General features: G+C 38.4%; 1 protein-coding gene and 4 non-coding genes across 5 annotated transcripts in view; 1 reads left to right on the top strand and 4 right to left on the bottom strand.

Moving 5' to 3' along the window:
• Positions 1 to 361: 361 nt before the first annotated feature.
• LOC119835228 (protein KIAA0100) overlaps positions 362 to 19,230 on the top strand; it is a 21,172-nt gene continuing 2,303 nt past the window's right edge. Inside the window, exons 1-36 of the mRNA XM_038359931.1 lie at positions 362 to 526; positions 1,003 to 1,129; positions 1,258 to 1,554; positions 1,940 to 2,194; positions 2,761 to 2,919; positions 3,123 to 3,212; positions 3,609 to 3,770; positions 3,928 to 4,075; positions 4,250 to 4,471; positions 4,695 to 4,909; positions 5,144 to 5,450; positions 5,612 to 5,956; positions 6,140 to 6,329; positions 6,662 to 6,830; positions 6,913 to 7,035; positions 7,179 to 7,417; positions 7,761 to 7,933; positions 8,292 to 8,456; positions 8,769 to 8,969; positions 9,189 to 9,382; positions 9,801 to 9,916; positions 10,259 to 10,406; positions 10,821 to 11,051; positions 11,390 to 11,499; positions 11,563 to 11,668; positions 11,808 to 11,921; positions 12,089 to 12,305; positions 12,580 to 12,768; positions 13,055 to 13,215; positions 13,594 to 13,758; positions 14,040 to 14,192; positions 15,061 to 15,177; positions 16,352 to 16,572; positions 16,921 to 17,020; positions 17,637 to 17,778; positions 18,716 to 18,903. Coding sequence (XP_038215859.1) covers positions 468 to 526; positions 1,003 to 1,129; positions 1,258 to 1,554; positions 1,940 to 2,194; positions 2,761 to 2,919; positions 3,123 to 3,212; positions 3,609 to 3,770; positions 3,928 to 4,075; positions 4,250 to 4,471; positions 4,695 to 4,909; positions 5,144 to 5,450; positions 5,612 to 5,956; positions 6,140 to 6,329; positions 6,662 to 6,830; positions 6,913 to 7,035; positions 7,179 to 7,417; positions 7,761 to 7,933; positions 8,292 to 8,456; positions 8,769 to 8,969; positions 9,189 to 9,382; positions 9,801 to 9,916; positions 10,259 to 10,406; positions 10,821 to 11,051; positions 11,390 to 11,499; positions 11,563 to 11,668; positions 11,808 to 11,921; positions 12,089 to 12,305; positions 12,580 to 12,768; positions 13,055 to 13,215; positions 13,594 to 13,758; positions 14,040 to 14,192; positions 15,061 to 15,177; positions 16,352 to 16,572; positions 16,921 to 17,020; positions 17,637 to 17,778; positions 18,716 to 18,903 — 6,318 coding nt within the window. The 5' untranslated portion in view covers positions 362 to 467. The remainder of the gene's footprint in view (positions 527 to 1,002; positions 1,130 to 1,257; positions 1,555 to 1,939; positions 2,195 to 2,760; positions 2,920 to 3,122; positions 3,213 to 3,608; positions 3,771 to 3,927; positions 4,076 to 4,249; positions 4,472 to 4,694; positions 4,910 to 5,143; positions 5,451 to 5,611; positions 5,957 to 6,139; positions 6,330 to 6,661; positions 6,831 to 6,912; positions 7,036 to 7,178; positions 7,418 to 7,760; positions 7,934 to 8,291; positions 8,457 to 8,768; positions 8,970 to 9,188; positions 9,383 to 9,800; positions 9,917 to 10,258; positions 10,407 to 10,820; positions 11,052 to 11,389; positions 11,500 to 11,562; positions 11,669 to 11,807; positions 11,922 to 12,088; positions 12,306 to 12,579; positions 12,769 to 13,054; positions 13,216 to 13,593; positions 13,759 to 14,039; positions 14,193 to 15,060; positions 15,178 to 16,351; positions 16,573 to 16,920; positions 17,021 to 17,636; positions 17,779 to 18,715; positions 18,904 to 19,230) is intronic.
• On the bottom strand, positions 14,770 to 14,841 carry Trnad-guc. The gene has a single exon. It is a non-coding gene; the product is annotated as a tRNA-Asp (tRNA).
• Trnad-guc lies at positions 15,573 to 15,644 on the bottom strand. Its single transcript has one exon. It is a non-coding gene; the product is annotated as a tRNA-Asp (tRNA).
• Positions 17,348 to 17,419, bottom strand: Trnad-guc. Its single transcript has one exon. It is a non-coding gene; the product is annotated as a tRNA-Asp (tRNA).
• Positions 18,284 to 18,355, bottom strand: Trnad-guc. Its single transcript has one exon. It is a non-coding gene; the product is annotated as a tRNA-Asp (tRNA).

Raw genomic sequence — 19,230 nt, 5'->3', positions numbered from 1 at the left:
AAAACATGTGTATTAAAGTACTCTGCAAGCAACAAAGACTATTAATAAGTAGTAATGCTTCTTAGTAGAGGAACCCTTCGAGCAGATTTTGGCATTTATTCGACGAACCTATCTACAAAGTATATATTTTTTTCGATAAATGTAAACAAAATAAACTTTGCATACTATGAGATATATACGAAGATCGTAATAAATGTTACAACCAACATTCATTGAATTTCATATTTTGTATACATTAAATTAGTTATATATTAATAAAATAAAAAAATATACCTTTTACAATTACTGAACGACTAGTATTTGTCACAAATGACACAAAAATAAATGACATTAGTCCATTGACGTTTCTCAATTTACATCTGAGCGAGCAAAGAACTGTGAATTTGTTCCAATAATTTATTGAAATATAAATGTATTTACTATAAAAAGTAGATTATCAATGATGGAAATTTCATAAACACATTACAATGAATCCCATTCTTGTACTGTTCCTCACATTTATTCTCATTTACTCTTGTGTATCGTGGTGAGTTATGGTTTCGGTTTGTTTGTTTTTTGCCCGATGTAAATTCTTAAAAAGTTTTCGGTTCATTGCCAGAAAAATTGAGATAGCTGTAAATTAATGTTGTGAATCTTTCTTATAAAAATATAGTGCGGTGGTGATTCATCTGTTTTTTTATATATTTTAAATTATTCAGTGTTGTTTTGTTTGTCTTGTAGGTATATTTTGCAATCAATTTTTCCTGTGTCAGCGGAAAGCAACCGATATTATCTGATGACAAGCAAAATGTTTTGACCTAAACAATTTGTTTTACGTATAACTTTTGAAATCTTATAGGAAGAAAATTGATGTTAATTTCGTATTTATTTCTAAAAACATTGTTGTTTAACATTATCTTGATTTGAAAAAAAAAAATTATCATGTCCTATAAATGGTGGGCACCATTTAACACTTTTCATTCATAGCTATAATAAACAAAAACTACTAAAAACATCTTACAGGTTATTGCCAACATTATTATCATGGCTTTTCAAGCGAAAATACCACATCAAACTGAAAATTGGGAGTATAGCTGTTTTGAAACTCATATTACGGGATGTCAGTCTGTCAAAGGATGGCTATTCTATAGTAAGTAATCAAACACAATTAATTTAAAGAGACATTTATTACAATATATTTCTTTATTGTATAATGCATTGTTATTGATATTTCTTATATATCTGTTTTTTAAAGCAACCTAAAATATTATGTTCCAGCACATAGATGAAGTATCTTTTCGTAGCAGCTGTTTTAATTCTGAAATAAATAAACTCGTATCTGTTGTGATAAAGTCCCTTAAGGTGACTAACAATGCAGAAGAAAAGAGAAATGCTGTTGTGGAAACCATCCTCAAACCTCTCCTCTCTAAGCAAAACTCAAGTTCCAGAGAAGTAACGGCAGATGATAGCAGCAACATTCAGGCTTTAGAGAAGGAACTATGTGGCTTGAAACAACATAAGTTACTGGATTTTAGGGACAAAAAATTGCCACCAAGTTTAATCATGTTTGCACAGGTATTAGCTTCTTTCAAAAATGAAAGTTTGATCATTTTTTTTATCATTTTAGTTATTTAATTCTTTTCTAAAAGCAAAATTTAATAGAAATCAATGTATACACTGTTATTTTCATAGTTATTAGGTCATTTATATTTTCAGTAACTAAACAAAAGTATTATAATTTAACTGTTATGATTATTTGTAACATTGGTAATTTCAACTGTTAATTTCTTTATCCTTTTGTTTATTTCTTCTTCTCTTTATAAGTCCTTACTTCAGCAAAGTAATTGAGAGCCAGTCAACAAACTCTTTACACACTTATAATATGTTATGTTTTATTCAGTATTATGTATATTATAAAATTGTTACTTTAAGTTTTTAATAAAGCTATCATATTTTCCAGTTTATGGGTGTGCACATATTCAATGCATCAATAACATTACACAGTGGGACAGATGAAGGCTGGTATGTGTATGCGAAAGCTTCAGAAGTCCATGCAGATGGTGCTGCAGGTGGCCCAGCAAGAGCTCTGGTGTTCTCCGCTAATGTTGTTGAAGCGGAGGCTAAAGTTATGTCCGGTGGAAACACTCTTGTGGATGCTGCATGTAGTGTGCTAGTAGAGGGGACTGTGAAGGCAGATGGGCCTTTAAATGTTGAGGTGATTTTTAACTTAGCTTATGTACCGTCTAAGCTGACTCAGTATAAAAACAAAATGTAGCCTATGTCACATAAGAATAATGTACCTTGCTGTTGGTAAAAGACTTTAGGATTTAGCCATTTCTGATTTAAATCATTATAGTCAAAACTATTCTCTTTATAGTTTAAATATAGTTATATTAAATTAAGATAGATTGAATTTTCATGTCACATTTAATTGTATTTTTTTTATATATCTCACTCAAACAACTTAACGTAACTCATCAAAATATAATATTATTTTAATCCACAAAAAAAAAATGCTACTAAACTTCATGGAGATGCCAAGGATGGTTATAGGTTGGACTGTTTCTCCCCTCTACTTTTTCTTATCATGCAAAAAGGGGCTTGGCGTTGACTTATGGTAAAACATTTAGCAATTATCATTAAGCATAGAAGACCAATCATAATATGTTATTAAAAATAATTTATATATTATTGTACGAAGTAAATTGTATTGTATGTATATTATTTATTAACACTGATGTAGAATGCAAGCTTCTTCCAAAATTACCTTTTATTTTCCAGAAAATCCACACCATAGTCAGTAACCCCTCAGTGGTGCTTCAAGATGATCTGTATATATTTTTACAAAGGAATAAACGAAGGAAACCTGCCTCTACACCACTATCTAGTGAAGATCACCTTGTCTCTCTCATACCTAGACTCTCTCCTATTATACCAAAGGTAACTTCAGGCTTAGTTTGCTTAATCTCAAATTGTTTAGTGTCTGAAGTGCAGTCTTATGAGGGATGAAGTGTATGCATTGCATATTTTTCAATTTTGTTTAAGGAAAAATAGTTGAGTAGCCAGAATGAACTTTTTTTCTAACTTACGCATATTTATAATTCCATAGACCATCTCTAAACAAATAAATGACTTTTTTGCAGATATTTAGTTTGAAAGTTGGACCCGCGTCGGTTGCATGCGTCGATAATATCACAAACACGCGGTTTGAGGTATCTCTGCAGAGTTTACAAGTAAGTACAACCAAAATTTAACAATATGAATGGTTTTATCATTTGATCAGTATGATCAATGTGTGTTGCAAAAGATAAAAGCCGAATATCATAATGTCCCTTAACTTACCATTAATTTTTTTTTATATTTTTCCTTATAATAGTAAAATGTATTTCTTGTTAATCCTTACTTGTTTCTCTCATGATCGATTTTATTCAGGATTCGAAAAAAAACATGTTTGTATGCTGGTGCGTTATCTCTAAAATAACATATTCTGCATACAAGAGGTACAAATATAACTTTGGCCTGACCTTATGGATCTTAATTCCTAGTTGGCAAGGAATTGGCTGTTTTAGTATACTCAATTATTTGTGTATGTATTTACATAATAATTTTAATGCATGCACTATTTCCAGGTGAATTCCAGATTCAGTGCAGCTTCGGTGGTGGTGAGTGCGATTGGAGCGGAGGTACTCAGTCTGCCGCAAGTGTACGTCGCGTACCAAATGGACTGCTTTCAAGTCACCGCGAGGGACGACACGCTGCTGTATCTGAACAAACTCAAATTGGACGCTAAGGTATGGGACATATGGTTGAGTGTTGCTCGGACATGTGATGAAATTCACTAGGTATTTAGATATTCGTGAAATGTTCCTTACTTATAAGTAAAATTGCATTTGCATTCAAATTCATTTACTAATTAATATTTTACATTTATTCCACTCATTATTTCAGCTGGAAAAGGGTGTTTTAAACCTATATCTTATAATCAGCACTCTAAACGTGACATACGATCACAGAAACGTATTTTTGTGGTATTCCACTATACTACAACGAATCAAGAGTTCACGGTCTATGCAAACTCCGGGCCCGAGGCAGAAATGTAAGTTTACTTTATTGTAACTTGAGTAAGTTAATAATAATTCTTATAGGTTATCCAAACTTATAATATTTTTTTCAACATGGTTTTTAATGCCATAATTGCCAAGTAATATTTACATCCTTTTTGTGAAGCATTTTTTACATAATAATATATACGTTATTAAACATTTTTTAGCTTGGGATGCGGAAGCGTGGTGGTCGCGCATGTCACGCAGTTGTGCACTGCAGGGTTGTGCGGAACTGCGCGCTGTGCTCATAAGGACTGGTCGGGCGCGCGGGGCCCCGGTATCCTCTGGGGCCCGGGGGGACGCGGGACTAGTGGGGCCCGCCGGCGATGGGTTCACGGTGGGCTGTAGCGGCTTGAAGGTCAAGTTTGATCAGCTGCTTGATACAACTGGTTAGTTAGGAGGGCTAGATGAGTTGATTTTTATTTGATTTTATAAAGTTTTATGTGAAAAATAAATTGTCATTGTATAAATGTCTATACGACGTTTGATTAAAATTTATTGGTTCAAGTAAGCTACTTAGTTTTTGAAATATTTAGGTACGAAATTAATACGTACGCACTTAGCCTTTTTTTAAAGATTAATTGTTGTGTCTCTTTCATGTGATATCAATAGAGGAAACATACAAATCGACGGGTCGGCAGTGGAGTGCAGAGCTACTAATCGACGGCGGATGGGCGGGAACGGGGCGCGGTCTGCGCGGCGCGGGGCGAAGCGAAGCGAGCGCGGCGCGAGGCGAAGCGGGTGCGAGGCGCGCGCACACGTGGGGCGGGGCGCTGCTCGCTGTGGCGCTCGTCAAGTGGGGCGCGCAGGCCCCGTCGCAGTCTAAGGTAGGCTGCACGAAGCTTGTGTCGAAAATACTGAATTCTAAATTAGGATTTTGTATATTGATGGGAAGAATGTTGAATGACATTTTAATGGGAAAAATTGCTAGATCAAAATTGTGGTTATTTAATTATAAATTATGGAGTGTTACAATGAAAATAATTTTTATGTTTTTCTCTAAACTTACTTGCAATATATTCACAGAAACAATCACATACATAATATGAATTAATTTTCAGATAGAGGCAATGATGGACTGTCTCCGCTTAGAATGGAGCCCGGCTCTCGCAGAGACAGTTTTATCATTCGTCGACAATATAAACGAATATAAAGGACCCACTAAAAAAGTTCCAATTGTAGACACCACAGAGACTTCTCACAATGTATCTGTGAACGTGGCTCTGTCCCATATTAATCTGTTTTTAATAGTCAGCGATAATATATGCCTGATGACCAGAATAGATGCTATAACCTTAGAAAAATCGAAAGGTAAATCAGGTGCTGTTATATCTGGAATGAAAATGGTCGAAATTGTTCCATATCAAGGTAAGGATAGTTGTTGTTTACTGCTTAAAATACATATTTGGTCTTATACTTTCTTTTACACAGGATAAAAAAATACTGAAAAAAATGGCAGTTAATCAAAATGTTAACAATTAATTTAAATGGATCGCATCATTAATTAAAGAATATTTCTTTGGTTACAGGAAATGTTCCATGTCATAGATCTGATGAAATACTCTCATCTTTTTTCTACGTGAAATTAGCTAGAATTGAGCGTGTTCCATCGAAACAAAGGAATTCAGTGTTGTTAGACTTTCAGTTCTTAGAAAATGTTGAATTCGAATGGAGTCCTAACTTGCATCTTAAGATATTGACATTTATAAGAGCATTTAGAGGTTTCACGCGTGATTTGAAGGAAAGAAGAGTGAGAGATGATACGCAGACTTCAAAAAAGAAAGAGATGGCGAAAGATTGGAGGGTTTCGTTCAAGACTGAAACTAATTTGGGACTTGCATTATCCAAAGAAAATAGTATGGTGTTTTCTACAGGTAAGGATTTTTTTCTTTTTATCTGGCAAAAGATTTTAAATATGAGTTTTGTCTGCGGGCGGCCTTCGCAACATGACATTTTCTATAATTATTTAAAGTTAAACAAATATTTTGCCCCATATTTAGACGACATTCGAAAAAAAAAGGAAAAATTTATCTTCTGTATATATTTAAACATTTTAGATGACATGACAATTGCGTACGACCACGAGATAGGTCTGTCAATAGTTTGGAGTCAATTGAAGATGATATTGAATGGAGATGATATCATCACGGTAGAGGGGTATTCGATGGAGCGAGTGTCGGATGACCCAGATATTAGGATCGAGAGGAAAGCTAATGAGGGATTCAAACTGATGTGGAATAAAGTTTGGTAAGGATTTTTTCAGTACTCTCTTTATTATTCTTCAGGTTACCCTTTTTCTTTTAGTGGGCAAATCTTGCGTAGATACCCAAGGCCCCTGGGGAAAGAGCCGTGGGTTATGTCGGATTCCTTCGTCCAAAAGCCGTCTATATTCACTGTATTCCGTCGATCCGCTTTAGTGAAGGGGCACGAGAGCTGGTTATTATTTGTCATCAGGGTATCCTGAAGATCAGATCCATGTGGATCTAAAGACATCGATTTTGTCAGTTTAACTTTATCAAAAATCCGATTATCTTCCTCCCTCTATATAATTACCAATTTTTGTGGTGTATTTTGTATAGGTCAGTGAATATAGAATCTATCCGCGTGATCTTCCCCTACAAGCACCGGTTCGCGGAGGCGGTGCAGGGCGACTTCGTGTCGCTGTTTAAGTGGATCAAGCACGTGCACGGAATTAAGAAGAAGCCCTTCACTCTGGAGAGCCCTCTGCCAAGTGATCTACACATTAAGGTTATCTTATAATTAATTTTGATATTTTTGGTAATTATAAGAAATGAAATTTTCTTTGTTAATAACTGGTGTCTTATTTCAGATCGAAGAGATATTGATCGAAATGAGCGATGATCCGTTTGAAGTCAAACTGCGCGATAATTACGAATTACTCGAAGATGAATACAAGGAAAGTCAGAAGCGTCGAACTATGCTGGACGCTAAGGTGAGTATAGAGGAATATCGGCGTCCGTCCTATCTGGCTTTAGATCTCGACTCGTTTTGATTATTTTGGAAACATGTAAGACTTGGACAGACAAAAATGGATTCCGAAAAATTTTAAATTTAGGCCCGATTTGTTTATGACAGGTACAAGAGCTGTGCAAGCCGCACCTGTTCCTGCCGGCGGGCAAGGTGGAGGAGCTGTACTCGGCGCTGCGGCAGAAGGACGCGCAGATCTACGTGCAGCGGTGCCGCGCCGCGCCGCCGCCGCGCCGCCGCCTCGTGGCCTGCTGCGTGTCCGGCCTGGCGCTGCTGGCGCTGGCCGACCCCGCGCTGCACGGCGCCGCCAACGCCGCCCGGCGCCTGCGCGACATCGACTGCGACAGGTGACCCTTTCGCATCCTACTTCCTACTTCCTACTTCCTACTTCCTTCCTACTATCCTACTTCCTATCCTACTATAATATTATAAATGCAAAAGTTTGTAAGGATGTATGTGTGTTTGCTACTCTTTCTCGCAAAAACTGAAATTTTGAAACCGATTGCAATGAAATATGGTACGTAGACAAACGTAGCTGGACAACTGGAATAACATATAGGCAACTCTTTATCCCGATATTCCTACGGGATACGGACTTACGCGGGTGAAACCGCGGGGCGCAGCTAGTTATTAATAATTAGGATGTATCCATAACTTGCAGTTTACTTCACAAATATATTTCATTCGCAGCCCGTGGCCAGAGGAAGGCATCGAATTCACAACACTGTGGTGCCGCATGATTAACGTGTCAGTGGCGTTGTGGCAACTGCGCCTGCGCGACTTCCCTCAGCCGCTGCTGAGTATGAGTGAGATGAGACTATGGGGTACCATGCTCGCTGCAGAAGAGCAGGCTCCACCCAGAGGTATGATAAGATATATTAATATTTTTTTTCTTATGTTAACTTGAAAATTTATTGTTGGTATAACTGGTGTCCATATTTATAAATAAGGACAGACAAACAATAATTTTCATTGTAGTACACTTTTCAACCAACTTCACAACAGAAGGAGGCTGTTCCAGAGTCTGTTACCTCATATGTTAGGATTGGTTGAAACAATATTGAGTCGTCCCATTTAAATTTGGTCTAGTTCCTGACAATTTAAAGCCAACTTTAGTTTATCCTTCAAAATAGTAATTCTTTGCATAACATAATATCTGTTTTGAGATATAAGGCACTTGGTTCTCGCGTACCGTACAGGTTTTCACCTTATCCTTTCCAGCTGTCCGCACAGTGGTGATAGAGCAAGGCGAGCCGTGGGGCCGGTTCGAGCTGGAGCGCAGCATGATGCCGCTCAAGTGGTACTACGACCTGTGCTGCGAGATGACGGAGTACAGCTACGCGTTCGGTCCCTGCTGGGAGCCTGTCATCGCGCATTGTAATCTAGGTGAGTTATCTTGGTATGGAAACTTTTTGAAGTTTATTCATTTGTTCGTTCAGTTCTTTGATTTTTGTGATGAACTCAATGCATTGTGTGTTTGTTTTAACTGATTTAACCGATCTAAGTTTAATTATAAAATATTTTTTTTTAGGTTTATGAAGTCACGTCTTGCAATGTTATATAATTATTTAAGTGTATAAATAAACAATGTACTTTCTGTAATGTAGTGTATATAATGTGCCTATTATGGTTTTTGCAAAATAAAAGTAGAGAATTCATTGTAATCGTGTACATTTAATATTTTATTTTAATCCGCAGCGTTCGACCAAGTATCGCGCCCATCACTTGATCCATCGGCTCCCTTGACCTGGTGGGACAAGGTTCGGTTACTATTCCACGGTCGGCTCACGCTGAACTGTGCTAAATTCACGTGTTTGCTGCACGTTTCGCTGGATCCCTACAACACTACCGAGGAGATGGAAGTGACGTGGTCCGATTTGGTATTGGACTGGACTAATGGTAAAGTATAAATTGTTTGTGACAATTTTTTGTGTATGATGAACTTTGCTTATAACTCAAGATCCGAGATTGTCAGGACATTAAACGTGATAATAAAATCATCTTCATAACATTGGTAGATTACAAAAACATAAATATACATATAAGACAGATGATAGATCTAGCCGGAAATTTTACTATATTTTTGCGAGGTATGAAATATTTAGCTATTGACTGCAGGCAAGCTGGGCTTCCTCGGCGAGCTGAAGGTGTTCGTCCGCACGGCGAGCAAGTACGACGACTGCCGGGTGCTGCGCGTGCCGGCGCTGCGGCTCAGCATCAAGCTGGGCTGGCAGGCCGTGGCCGAGCCGCGCGACCACCACGCCGTCGCGCCCTGCGCGCCCACGCGCCTGCCCGAGTACTCCAGCAACCAGGTGCGTGCTGACGCCACGCAACTCAACACGACACGACACGACACGACACGACACATCGCAACGCAATAACACAATACGATGCAGTTTCAAATTCTAATTTGTTATAATTATTATATTTCACATCACATTTTCATTTTTGCCTTAAATGGGGCGGAAGACCCCTGGACGATCTAAGAATATTCCAAAAATAAGAGCTGATAAGTTCCCGCTGCATTCCTAGTGTTCAAATCCAAAATATTATATTAACGTCTAAAACTCACACAGTAACCACTTATACTGAACATTTCCCGTCACTTGTCACTGAATTAAGTGAATGTTACAAATTTGAAAAGAATATTGCAAGATACCGAAGTTTCTTATATAAATATTCCCAAAAACATCCAATAAAAGAATCATAAAAGTTTGTTATCCGTTTCAGGAGCACGATTCGTACAGAGCGTTTCGCTCACAGGGTCTCGATTTGCATCTGAGTATGGATACAAAGCCGATCGATGGGGATGGCCCAGTCCTGCTGTTATATGGTAGCACCCTCAGGTATAAACTGTGTTCTTAATGTTTTAATCGTTTTCTTATGTGCAAATTATGAAAGATTAAAACTAGAATTTGGTCACGAGGCGGGATTCGAACCCGCGTTTTTTTGCCAAACCTTAATCTTAATCCCGCCACTGTAGTCAAATTTTTCTACTCTTTCCAAAAAACGCGGGCTTGAATCCCGCCTCGTGATCAATTTTTTTCTATTCTTTCAAAATTTCTCATTTATAAAGCATTTCAATGCAATAAAACTAAAAATTAGATTAAATCTATTCGAAGATTTTTAATTCAATTATCTTTGTTTAAGTTGATGTGAATAGATGTAGTTGAATATTATTTTTCTAGATGGTTCGAAAGTTTGAAATTAATATTATCGGGTACGACGCGCCCCACGCGTCGGGGACGCGTATTCAACAACTTAAAACCGCGAAAACCACAACTGTCGAGGCACTATAGAAATGTTGCCGTCTCGCTTACATTACACAATCTGCAGGTATCATTGTAATATATAATACGTGAAGTAAACTTATTTAACTTGTGTGACTTTATTTGCATTTTCATACAAAAAAGAAAACTTCAAAATTTGCTTGCCTCATAATTTATTTTCTTTACGTTTGTAATCAGTCAAAAGAACGTCCACAGAATAGTTTTCTATTTACTTAACATGCAAAATATCTTTTAAATATCAATAATGTATGATTATAAGATATTTGCAATGTGCAAATATTATCGTACAAGTGCGATAGAAAATTAATAGAAAAAGTTTGGTAAAAACAAAAAAAAATATTTTGTAAGGCACTCGTAGAGAATCCTGAATTAATATGGGAGCAAAACACCAAAATATGGTATTTAAAAATATATATTTTAATCGCTATAATAATATTGTTAACAATGTTATCCCGTCCAGGTGTTCTACTGGTCCTCCTCCTCCATGCAGCGCGGCATAGAGATGCTGGGCGTGCGTGTGACCTGCGGGTCGCGCCACCGCTTGTCGCTCGTGCCCGGTTCCGACGCGCTCATCCGCCGCGCGCGCGCCGTCTGGGCGACGCTGTATATGAATTGCGACCTTAACGACGTGGAGATATGGCTCAAAACGCCGGCGCAGCCCCAGCCGCACGAGGAGAAAGATGGGGAGGAGGTGGTTATTGATTTTTGCAAATTTGTTTTATTTCATTTTGTATTTGTAGAAAAAATAAATAATGGCAAAGTGCAAAGTTTCTTAGATTATATTTTAGTGTCCACATAATAAAATGTACTAAATGTAAATATTAAAAAAAAAAAACATTTCATAAATAAGCAATTTTAATTGGCCTTTTGATGTTGTTATGTTATGTAGTTAGTAATTCCATACCAATCTTTATTACAAGAATAGCACTTTTAGAAAAGTCACTTGTCTCAGAACAAATCTTCAGTTGAAACATTCAATAGGAATGTAAAATTTTTAACAATATCTATCACATAAAAAACAATCCTCAGAACCCCTCTCTCCTGTCGCCTCCCGCGATGGAGAAGTGCTACTGCCTGTCCGTGCGGCGAGTGTCGTACGGGCGCGAGGCGAGCGGCGCGGGGGTCGCGGGGGCGGCGGGGTTGGCGGGGCTGGCGGGGGCGGGCGGCGGCGCGGGGGCCGCGGGGGCGGGGCCCGCCGCCAGCCCCGCGCCCGCGCACCGCCTGGCCGTGCACGACCTGCGCGGCGCCTGGACGAAGCTCAACAGGGATCTCGCGTTCGCGCTCATTGACACGTATATTAAGACGCAGGTGAGTGCGGGTAGTATATATTTGTACTTTTGTTTGGTCACTAACTACGTTGTACGATTTTAAAAGTAATTTATCCTATATAATAAAAGTAATTTCTTAACATACTGATATTCTAAAAGATAAACTTTATTTGTGACAGCAACTCAAAAAGAACTTGTCAACTAAAGCCCTGAAGGAGGAAGAGAAGCCGGCGACGTCTCCCAAACAGCAGCGAGACGCAGACGTAGTGTCGCCGCCACCCGCATCGTCACAAGTAACTTTTGATTATCCAAATAATCTTTCAGTTAATGTAGCTTTTTTATTTTGCTTATATAATTTTTTTTATAAATTTATGTCGAAGGAAATAACAGATAATATAATACTAAGTTAATAAAATTCAATCAATGAGCATATTACATATTGGTTTTTTTTTACCTATAGGGCGGCGGAGCGGGCGGAGCGAGCGGGGCGAGCGGGGGCGGCGCGTGCGCAGAGGGCATGCTGGCGGCGCTGGTGGCGGAGGCGGGCGAGGCGGGCGGCGAGGCGCCGGTCGTGTTCAGCGACGAGCTGGCCGGCGCCGAGGGCGACGCGCCGCCCGCGCACCCGCCGCACCTGCGCCACGTGCTCGACGACGACAACGCGCACACCGCTTGCCTGAGTTAGTGCATATGATTAGAGATATTATTTTTTCTGAATTTCGATTTAATAATGTACATTCACGACTTTTTTAATATATCACTATAATCTAAATGAAAGTTCCCACGTTATTCTAAATTGTTTTTTCCTAATGACAACTATGAATTTTTTTTTCTAAACTAAATTGTTACAAAATGTGAGATAAACATTTAATTGGTGCAACAGAATACCCTAATCTGCTGCACCAATTGAAGAACAAAAAAAATGTAACTGATGAACCCGCACCGGTTCCCCAGTCGAGCTGGTGAACTCGCAAGTGGTGCTGAAGGGGTGCGAGACGCGCGGCTACGTGATCCTGTGCGCGGCGCGCGCGGAGGTGCGGCAGCGCGTGCGGCGCGCGCCCGCCGCCGCGGCGTGGAGCGGCGCGCTCTCCGCCATGCAGTACTACGCCACCGTCAGCGCCGCCGACCGCGACCAGCTCGACGGTGCGCCCTCCCCCGCCCAAAGCGTGACGCCCCCTTACAAACACAGTGGACTTTAGTCGGTAATCCACTATTGCAGGGGGAGACCACAATAACCCAAGGCTCCGACATTACCCTGCCTGGGAATCGTACTGCACGCAAACCCCTACTATAATTCCTTTCAGAATGAAATATTACATCCTATTATTTCCTTAATCAAATGTGAGTCAGCATACAAAAGCAAATGTGGTGAAAAAAAAATTCTTTGTACGCATCATTAAATGAACAGTAGCTAACTATGTTTCGACAGAGAACATCCAGTGGGTGTCGGTGGAGGAGATAGAGGAGCGGTGGTCGGGCGCGGCCATCAGCACGCTGCCGGACGTGCCGCGGCTCGTGGGCAGCGGCCACTCCGCGGGGGGCGTCATCGGGCGCACCGTGGGGCCCAGTGCGGACACCGGCCTTGCGCAGGTTTGTGCGCACACCAACACCAACATTTCCCGTAAATATAGAAAATATATCACACACGCTGCAACATATCATACATGCTACACTGCGACGTATCATATATATCGCATAAAACTAAACATGCATTGACGAAGCAAGTTCAAACCCATCCTATATTAACGACATTATTATAATCTCGTTTTACTGGCACTCAAAATTATTATCGTTAAAAACGAAATAACCTAGCCAATTTCGAATCACGCATACATTTAATATGATTTCCAAACCGACATCAGCTAAATCGCCCTTATATTATTATTTTTACTTTTTTTAATAAAAACTATTTCTATATCTATCTCTACGTCTTCCTAACTATTAATGCGCGAACATTGTCACGTGCAGCTGCAGCGCATAGTGTCGCGGTGCGCGTGCGAGTTCTACTACGTGTCGCAGGAGGAGAGCGAGGGGGGCGGCGGCGCGGGCGCGGGCTGGGCGGCCGCGCCGGAGCCCTACGACTCCTTCACGCTGATGCACCACGATCTCGACGTGTGCACTAACTCGCTGCAGGTGAGTTACAGATACTGTTGGCTAATACATAGTGTTCAGTTTCTTATCGTACTAATAAATTATTATTTTTTTTATTATTGTTCGCTTCGCCCGTGGTACATAATGTATAACCTATGTCACTCAGTGAAGATGTAGCTAGGTTCCGTAGTTTTTGTATGAAGCATTATTAGCAAATACTCAAATTTTTCCCCTTTTATTTTTTTCATCATACTGTTGAAAAAAATCCAATATCCACATATTTTTCAATATAAAAATGATTGTAAATAAACAACGTATTCCAGTATGCCATGCTACTAGACGTGGTGAACAACGTGGTGCTGCACGTAGAACCGGAGCGGCGGCGCGCGCTCGAGCGCAGAGCACGCATGCGGTTCCAGCTGCAGCTGCACCGCGATACTGACCCGAGACACCTAATACACAAACTGCAGACGCAGGTATTCGAATCAAAATTCAAAATTTAAAAATTGGAATACAGTTCAGGTTGTCCCGCTCTAACGCGTTGAAATTTATATTGCGTAATCTCATATACAAATTGCAGACGCACAAATCGAAATTCAAAATTCGAATTTGGAAACGTAAAGTTTAACAAGTCCTGAAAGTTACATTAATTATGTGGCTATTTGTAAGTTTGTAACTTCAGAACAGTTGAGCTATCTATAGGTACCTTTTAATAATTTTAGGAATTCTTTATTTTATAATATAAAATTTGGAAAAGCTGTAAAGAAAGATCCGCCGAAATTATTGTAAGCTTCAGCCTGAGTAACCATTAAATATATTATTGTGTATTCAACATGTCTCTGAAATTAGAAAGAGCATGTTTATTATTTCGCTAGTATTTAACACTAAAAAGTATAATAAAATTATAATTTTTATATATTACCTTTAAAAGTTAGGAAACATTTAGAAAAGATATAATTTAAAAAATGTTATAAAAAAATCTGTTATAGAGCATTTTTATGACTGTCACTGCTATTTTGCCAATTACATAAAAAAAATAAAATTAAAAAGGATCTCTCCGGCGGGGAATCGAACCCCGGTCTCCCGCGTGACAGGCGGGGATACTGACCACTATACTACCGAAGACTTGACCACACTTTTGAAATCTTCTAATAAATACCTCGCGAGGCTGTTAAGTGTATAATGTTCAAGTTATTTATTTATTTTACTTCTTATTAAACATCTAAATTAGTGTATATTTGACTATTCTACTAAAAAAAAACATGATAGTTAGTTTAGCATTTTATAAATCCGTTTAATTATATTTTATACAGATATACATAAAAAATTATTAATTGCTTCAAGGTTAGAGAGACGCTAGCAAGACTGCGTCGCCTGGAGAAGGAGTATTATCTGAAGAATAGGTCTATCACCGGGAATGACCCGGTGGCCCTGGCCGAGCTAAAAAGTTTGGATGATCAGGTAGCATTTCATTTTAAACTTTTAAGTATTATATAATCATCTTTGTGACAATTTACTAATCGCATTTGTATGTGGACTCTAACGCAAACTTAAACTTATAAAAATTACACAGACAGACAGACAGACATAAATGCTTATTAAGTGTTAGCAGCACTTTATGTTGGAGAAAGTTGCTTGTTACATTTTTTTTTTTTTTTATAGTGGGGAAATCTTGCATAGATACCCACGGCCCCCGGGGAAGAGGTCGTGGGTTATGTCGGATTCCTACCGACTAAAACCCCACTGTGTTCCGTCGAGCCACATAAGTGAAGGGGCCACGGGTGCTTGTTGGAATTAAGTTGCTTGTTACATGCTTAGTTGTCATAAATGTTAAAAAAAAAAAATGTAAAAGAGATCTCTCCGGCGGGGAATCGAACCCCGGTCTCCCGCGTGACAGGCGGGGATACTGACCACTATACTACCGAAGATGTGATTACGATTGCGAAATTCCAGTTATAGTTTTAGGGCAATTATATTTGCTTTGAATAATATGTGCAATTAAAAATTATTATCGGGTGTTCTTTTTATCTCATACGAAAAATACAAATCAAAGTGAATATTTTTAGTTCCATTGATATATGTATTACGTATTCATATGACAGATATAGCTTAAATATTGCCGATCAGAGAATTCATTAATTACCAAAAATAATGATTTACGGCAACAAATAATGATAATTGAGAGATAAAAAATGCATAGTTTAAATTCGCACATCAAAAGAAACAAAACGCACATCCTTTGAGTAACGCTAGATGGCGCCAGAATGAATGGTTAGCAACGGCATATATTTATATAGTAGTATCAAATGAATCCGATAGATGGCGCTAATTCAAATAAGGTGTTATCTGTTCAATATGAACAAAGATTTTCGGTTAATGTATAATATTTTTTAATATGTATATTATTATTGTGGTTCGATAGTAAGTTGTTTAGGTGTTTTTTTTTTAACCAACATTTGTTTCATTATTTTCTTTATGTGGAACAATCTTATTTCTGTGAATACACTACATACATTAAAATAGTACATATTCATGAAACCATAGTACGTCGAATAATTTGATGTATTTTCGTTCCATGATAGTTGTACAATGATGTAGACTATATTATATGCCTTATTTCCAACCGTGCATCCAGGTGAACGAATGCAAAGAGTCGGCGTGGTCGCTGGGCGAGGAGCTGGACGCGATGGTGCGCGCGTGGCGCGAGGCGGGCAGCGCGGCGCGGGCGCCGGCGCCGCGCGCGCCGCACGCGCCGCCGCACAGGTACAACGAGATCTGCTTCAAGTCGGCGCGCTGGCGGCTCACCGACGCGGACGGCCAGCTCGGGATAGCCGATCTGTTGCTCACTAACTTCCTGTGAGTGTGTGTCTATATACATATCTCTATGTGGTAACTTGATAGTTATATAGGCTCGTAGAGTTGGACTTTTTTATAGATGAGATTATGGTGAAACTCTAGTATGCAATTTGTTTTGTACACTAGTTTGTTTGTAGTTAATTACTGTCGTGCGCTATTAAAACTTAACTAAAGTATCAACTATTAGTTGTAACGCACTATACAACACGCATTTGGTTATTGAAATAAATGGGATTTATAATAATCTAAGTAAAGATATACTTAATTGTAGGGTTGCAATTAAGCTCTTTACTCGTTTAGCTCGATGAGTTTAATTCTTACCAAAAAAATATGTTCTATTATCTGTAGATACACGAAGACATCTCGTTCAGATGATTCAGTAGAGCATCAACTGGAGCTGGGCTATGTGCGCGTCACCAACCTCCTGCCCAATGAACCTTTCCCGGAGGTAAGAAATAAATTCATTAAATGAAAATACCTATTTATTGTGTTACTTATTTATGAAAAAAAAAAAGTTGCTAAACTGTGGTATTAGAAAAAAAATCTCCTATATTATTTTTAGTTAGCCATCAATATTAAAATACATGTATTTTATAGTAATACATGTAATATATATATATGATAAATAAAAATTCGAAAAGTTTGTCTTAATATTTTACGTTGCCTAATTCTTATATATAAAAAAAAAACATGTATAAGTGTTTCAAGAAAATAAAAATAAAAAAATAAAATAAAAAAAAAATAAAATAAAAAAAAAAATAAAATAAAAAGAGATCTCTCCGGCGGGGAATCGAACCCCGGTCTCCCGCGTGACAGGCGGGGATACTGACCACTATACTACCGAAGACTTGTACACTGACGCGAAATTTATACAAACTATCTTACGATTGCGATACGTAAATTAAAATTCCATTGGGTTTGAGTTGTATCACTGAAGAGATTTTTAAAATTAATTGTTATTATGCTATATTCAACCATTATGTTAGGCGTACTATATAATTATGATTCTTGATTTTGACATTATAATTGGATGATTTCAAAAATATTTATTCATTATTGTCCAGGTGCTAGTTCCGCAAGCGGCGTCAGGGCGCGCGCCGCTAGCTCGCCGCGCGGCGTTGCGCGTGTTCTGCCGCGACCGCCCGCCCGTCGGCGGCATCTCGGTCAAGGAGCACTTCGAAGTGAACATAGTGCCTATAAGGATTGGTGAGTTTTAAATGTCTTTACACATATTTCCTTGATGCACAACTAAATGGCACCATTTGCAGTTTCATCCAACTTAAAAGATAGGATATCTACATTAATATTATAAAGAGGAAGAATTTGTATGTGTTTGTTTGTTTGTTTGTAATTGATAAACTCAAAAACTACTGGACCGATTTCAAAAATTCTTTCTCCATTAGAAAGCTGCAACTTCGCTGAGTGACATAGTCTATATACGGGCGAAGCCGGAGCAAACAGCTGGTTTTATATAATTTTAGTTACGATAATTGACTACTATAATATAATACTAGTTATATAGATTTGAATTGTTTTAGCAAATTTTTAATGAAATAAAATTAAAATTAAATATGTGCAATCCCTTGAATAAAAAGTTACAAAGATTAAATGTTTTGAAATGAATTGGGAAGTATTTTATATCTATAAGTATATATTATATAAAAAAAAAAATAATAATAAATTTTGAAGAAATCAAAAAATATAAAAGAGTCTCTCCGGCGGGGAATCGAACCCCGGTCTCCCGCGTGACAGGCGGGGATACTGACCACTATACTACCGAAGACTTGAGTGAACGTGCGAAATTATGGGTAAAAATCCGTTCTTACATGTTATGTCATTGGTATTATTTAAAGCTAAGTATTAAACCTCAAATTACGACGAGAAAATGTCAATTTATCCTATAAAGTTTAAAAGGACGACGACGTCGACGAGCTTGTGACCATAAAAAAAAATCCAGAAAAGAATTTCCCATGAACATTTGCTGCGGCTTATAGTAAATTTTCACGGGCGGTGGTGATGGTGGGGCCAAACCACCCACCAGTAATCATTGCCCCCTCTAACATAAAAAAGTAAAAAAAAAGAAAATACGAATTCTTCGCTTTATAATATCAGTAAAGATTCTATTTATGCCACAACCCCACAGGAATGACAAAAAAGTTCTTCAACACGATGCTAAAGTTCTGCTTCCCGGAGCGCGACCCGGAAGCGATAGACGAAGGTGACGATGAAGACAAGAACGCGACGAAGAAACGCAAGAAGAACAAGGACTCCAACTCCAACTTCTACGTGAAGAGGGACAAGAGGGACAAGGATGATGTGGAGAAGATGAAGGTAGCGTTGCTTATAGTGTCGTCTTTACTGCGGCTGTGGGCAGATAATATAAATGCTTTATTGTTTGATGTTGGTTATTTTGAATGCCTTTTAATATTTACTTCAACACATATATTTTTTTCTCTTGTGGGCGCAAATTGAAGGGAAAAAACATTTACGAATATCGTGTACGTGTGGTATTGCGGATTCGCGCTAATGTGTGTGACCCGTATTAGATTGTGGACCTTTAGTTATTTGGAAAGGAAACAATTGTATTTTTAGAGATAGGTTGTTTTTTTTTTTAATTATAGTTACAATTGAAATAAGTATATAATATAAGGTTTAGTA

This window comes from Zerene cesonia, chromosome 20 (genome assembly GCF_012273895.1).
Source record: "Zerene cesonia ecotype Mississippi chromosome 20, Zerene_cesonia_1.1, whole genome shotgun sequence".
Classification (NCBI taxonomy): Eukaryota; Metazoa; Arthropoda; class Insecta; order Lepidoptera; family Pieridae; genus Zerene; species Zerene cesonia.
The sequence above is the reverse complement of the archived record's forward strand: the minus strand, read 5'-3'. Positions and strand labels throughout refer to the sequence as shown.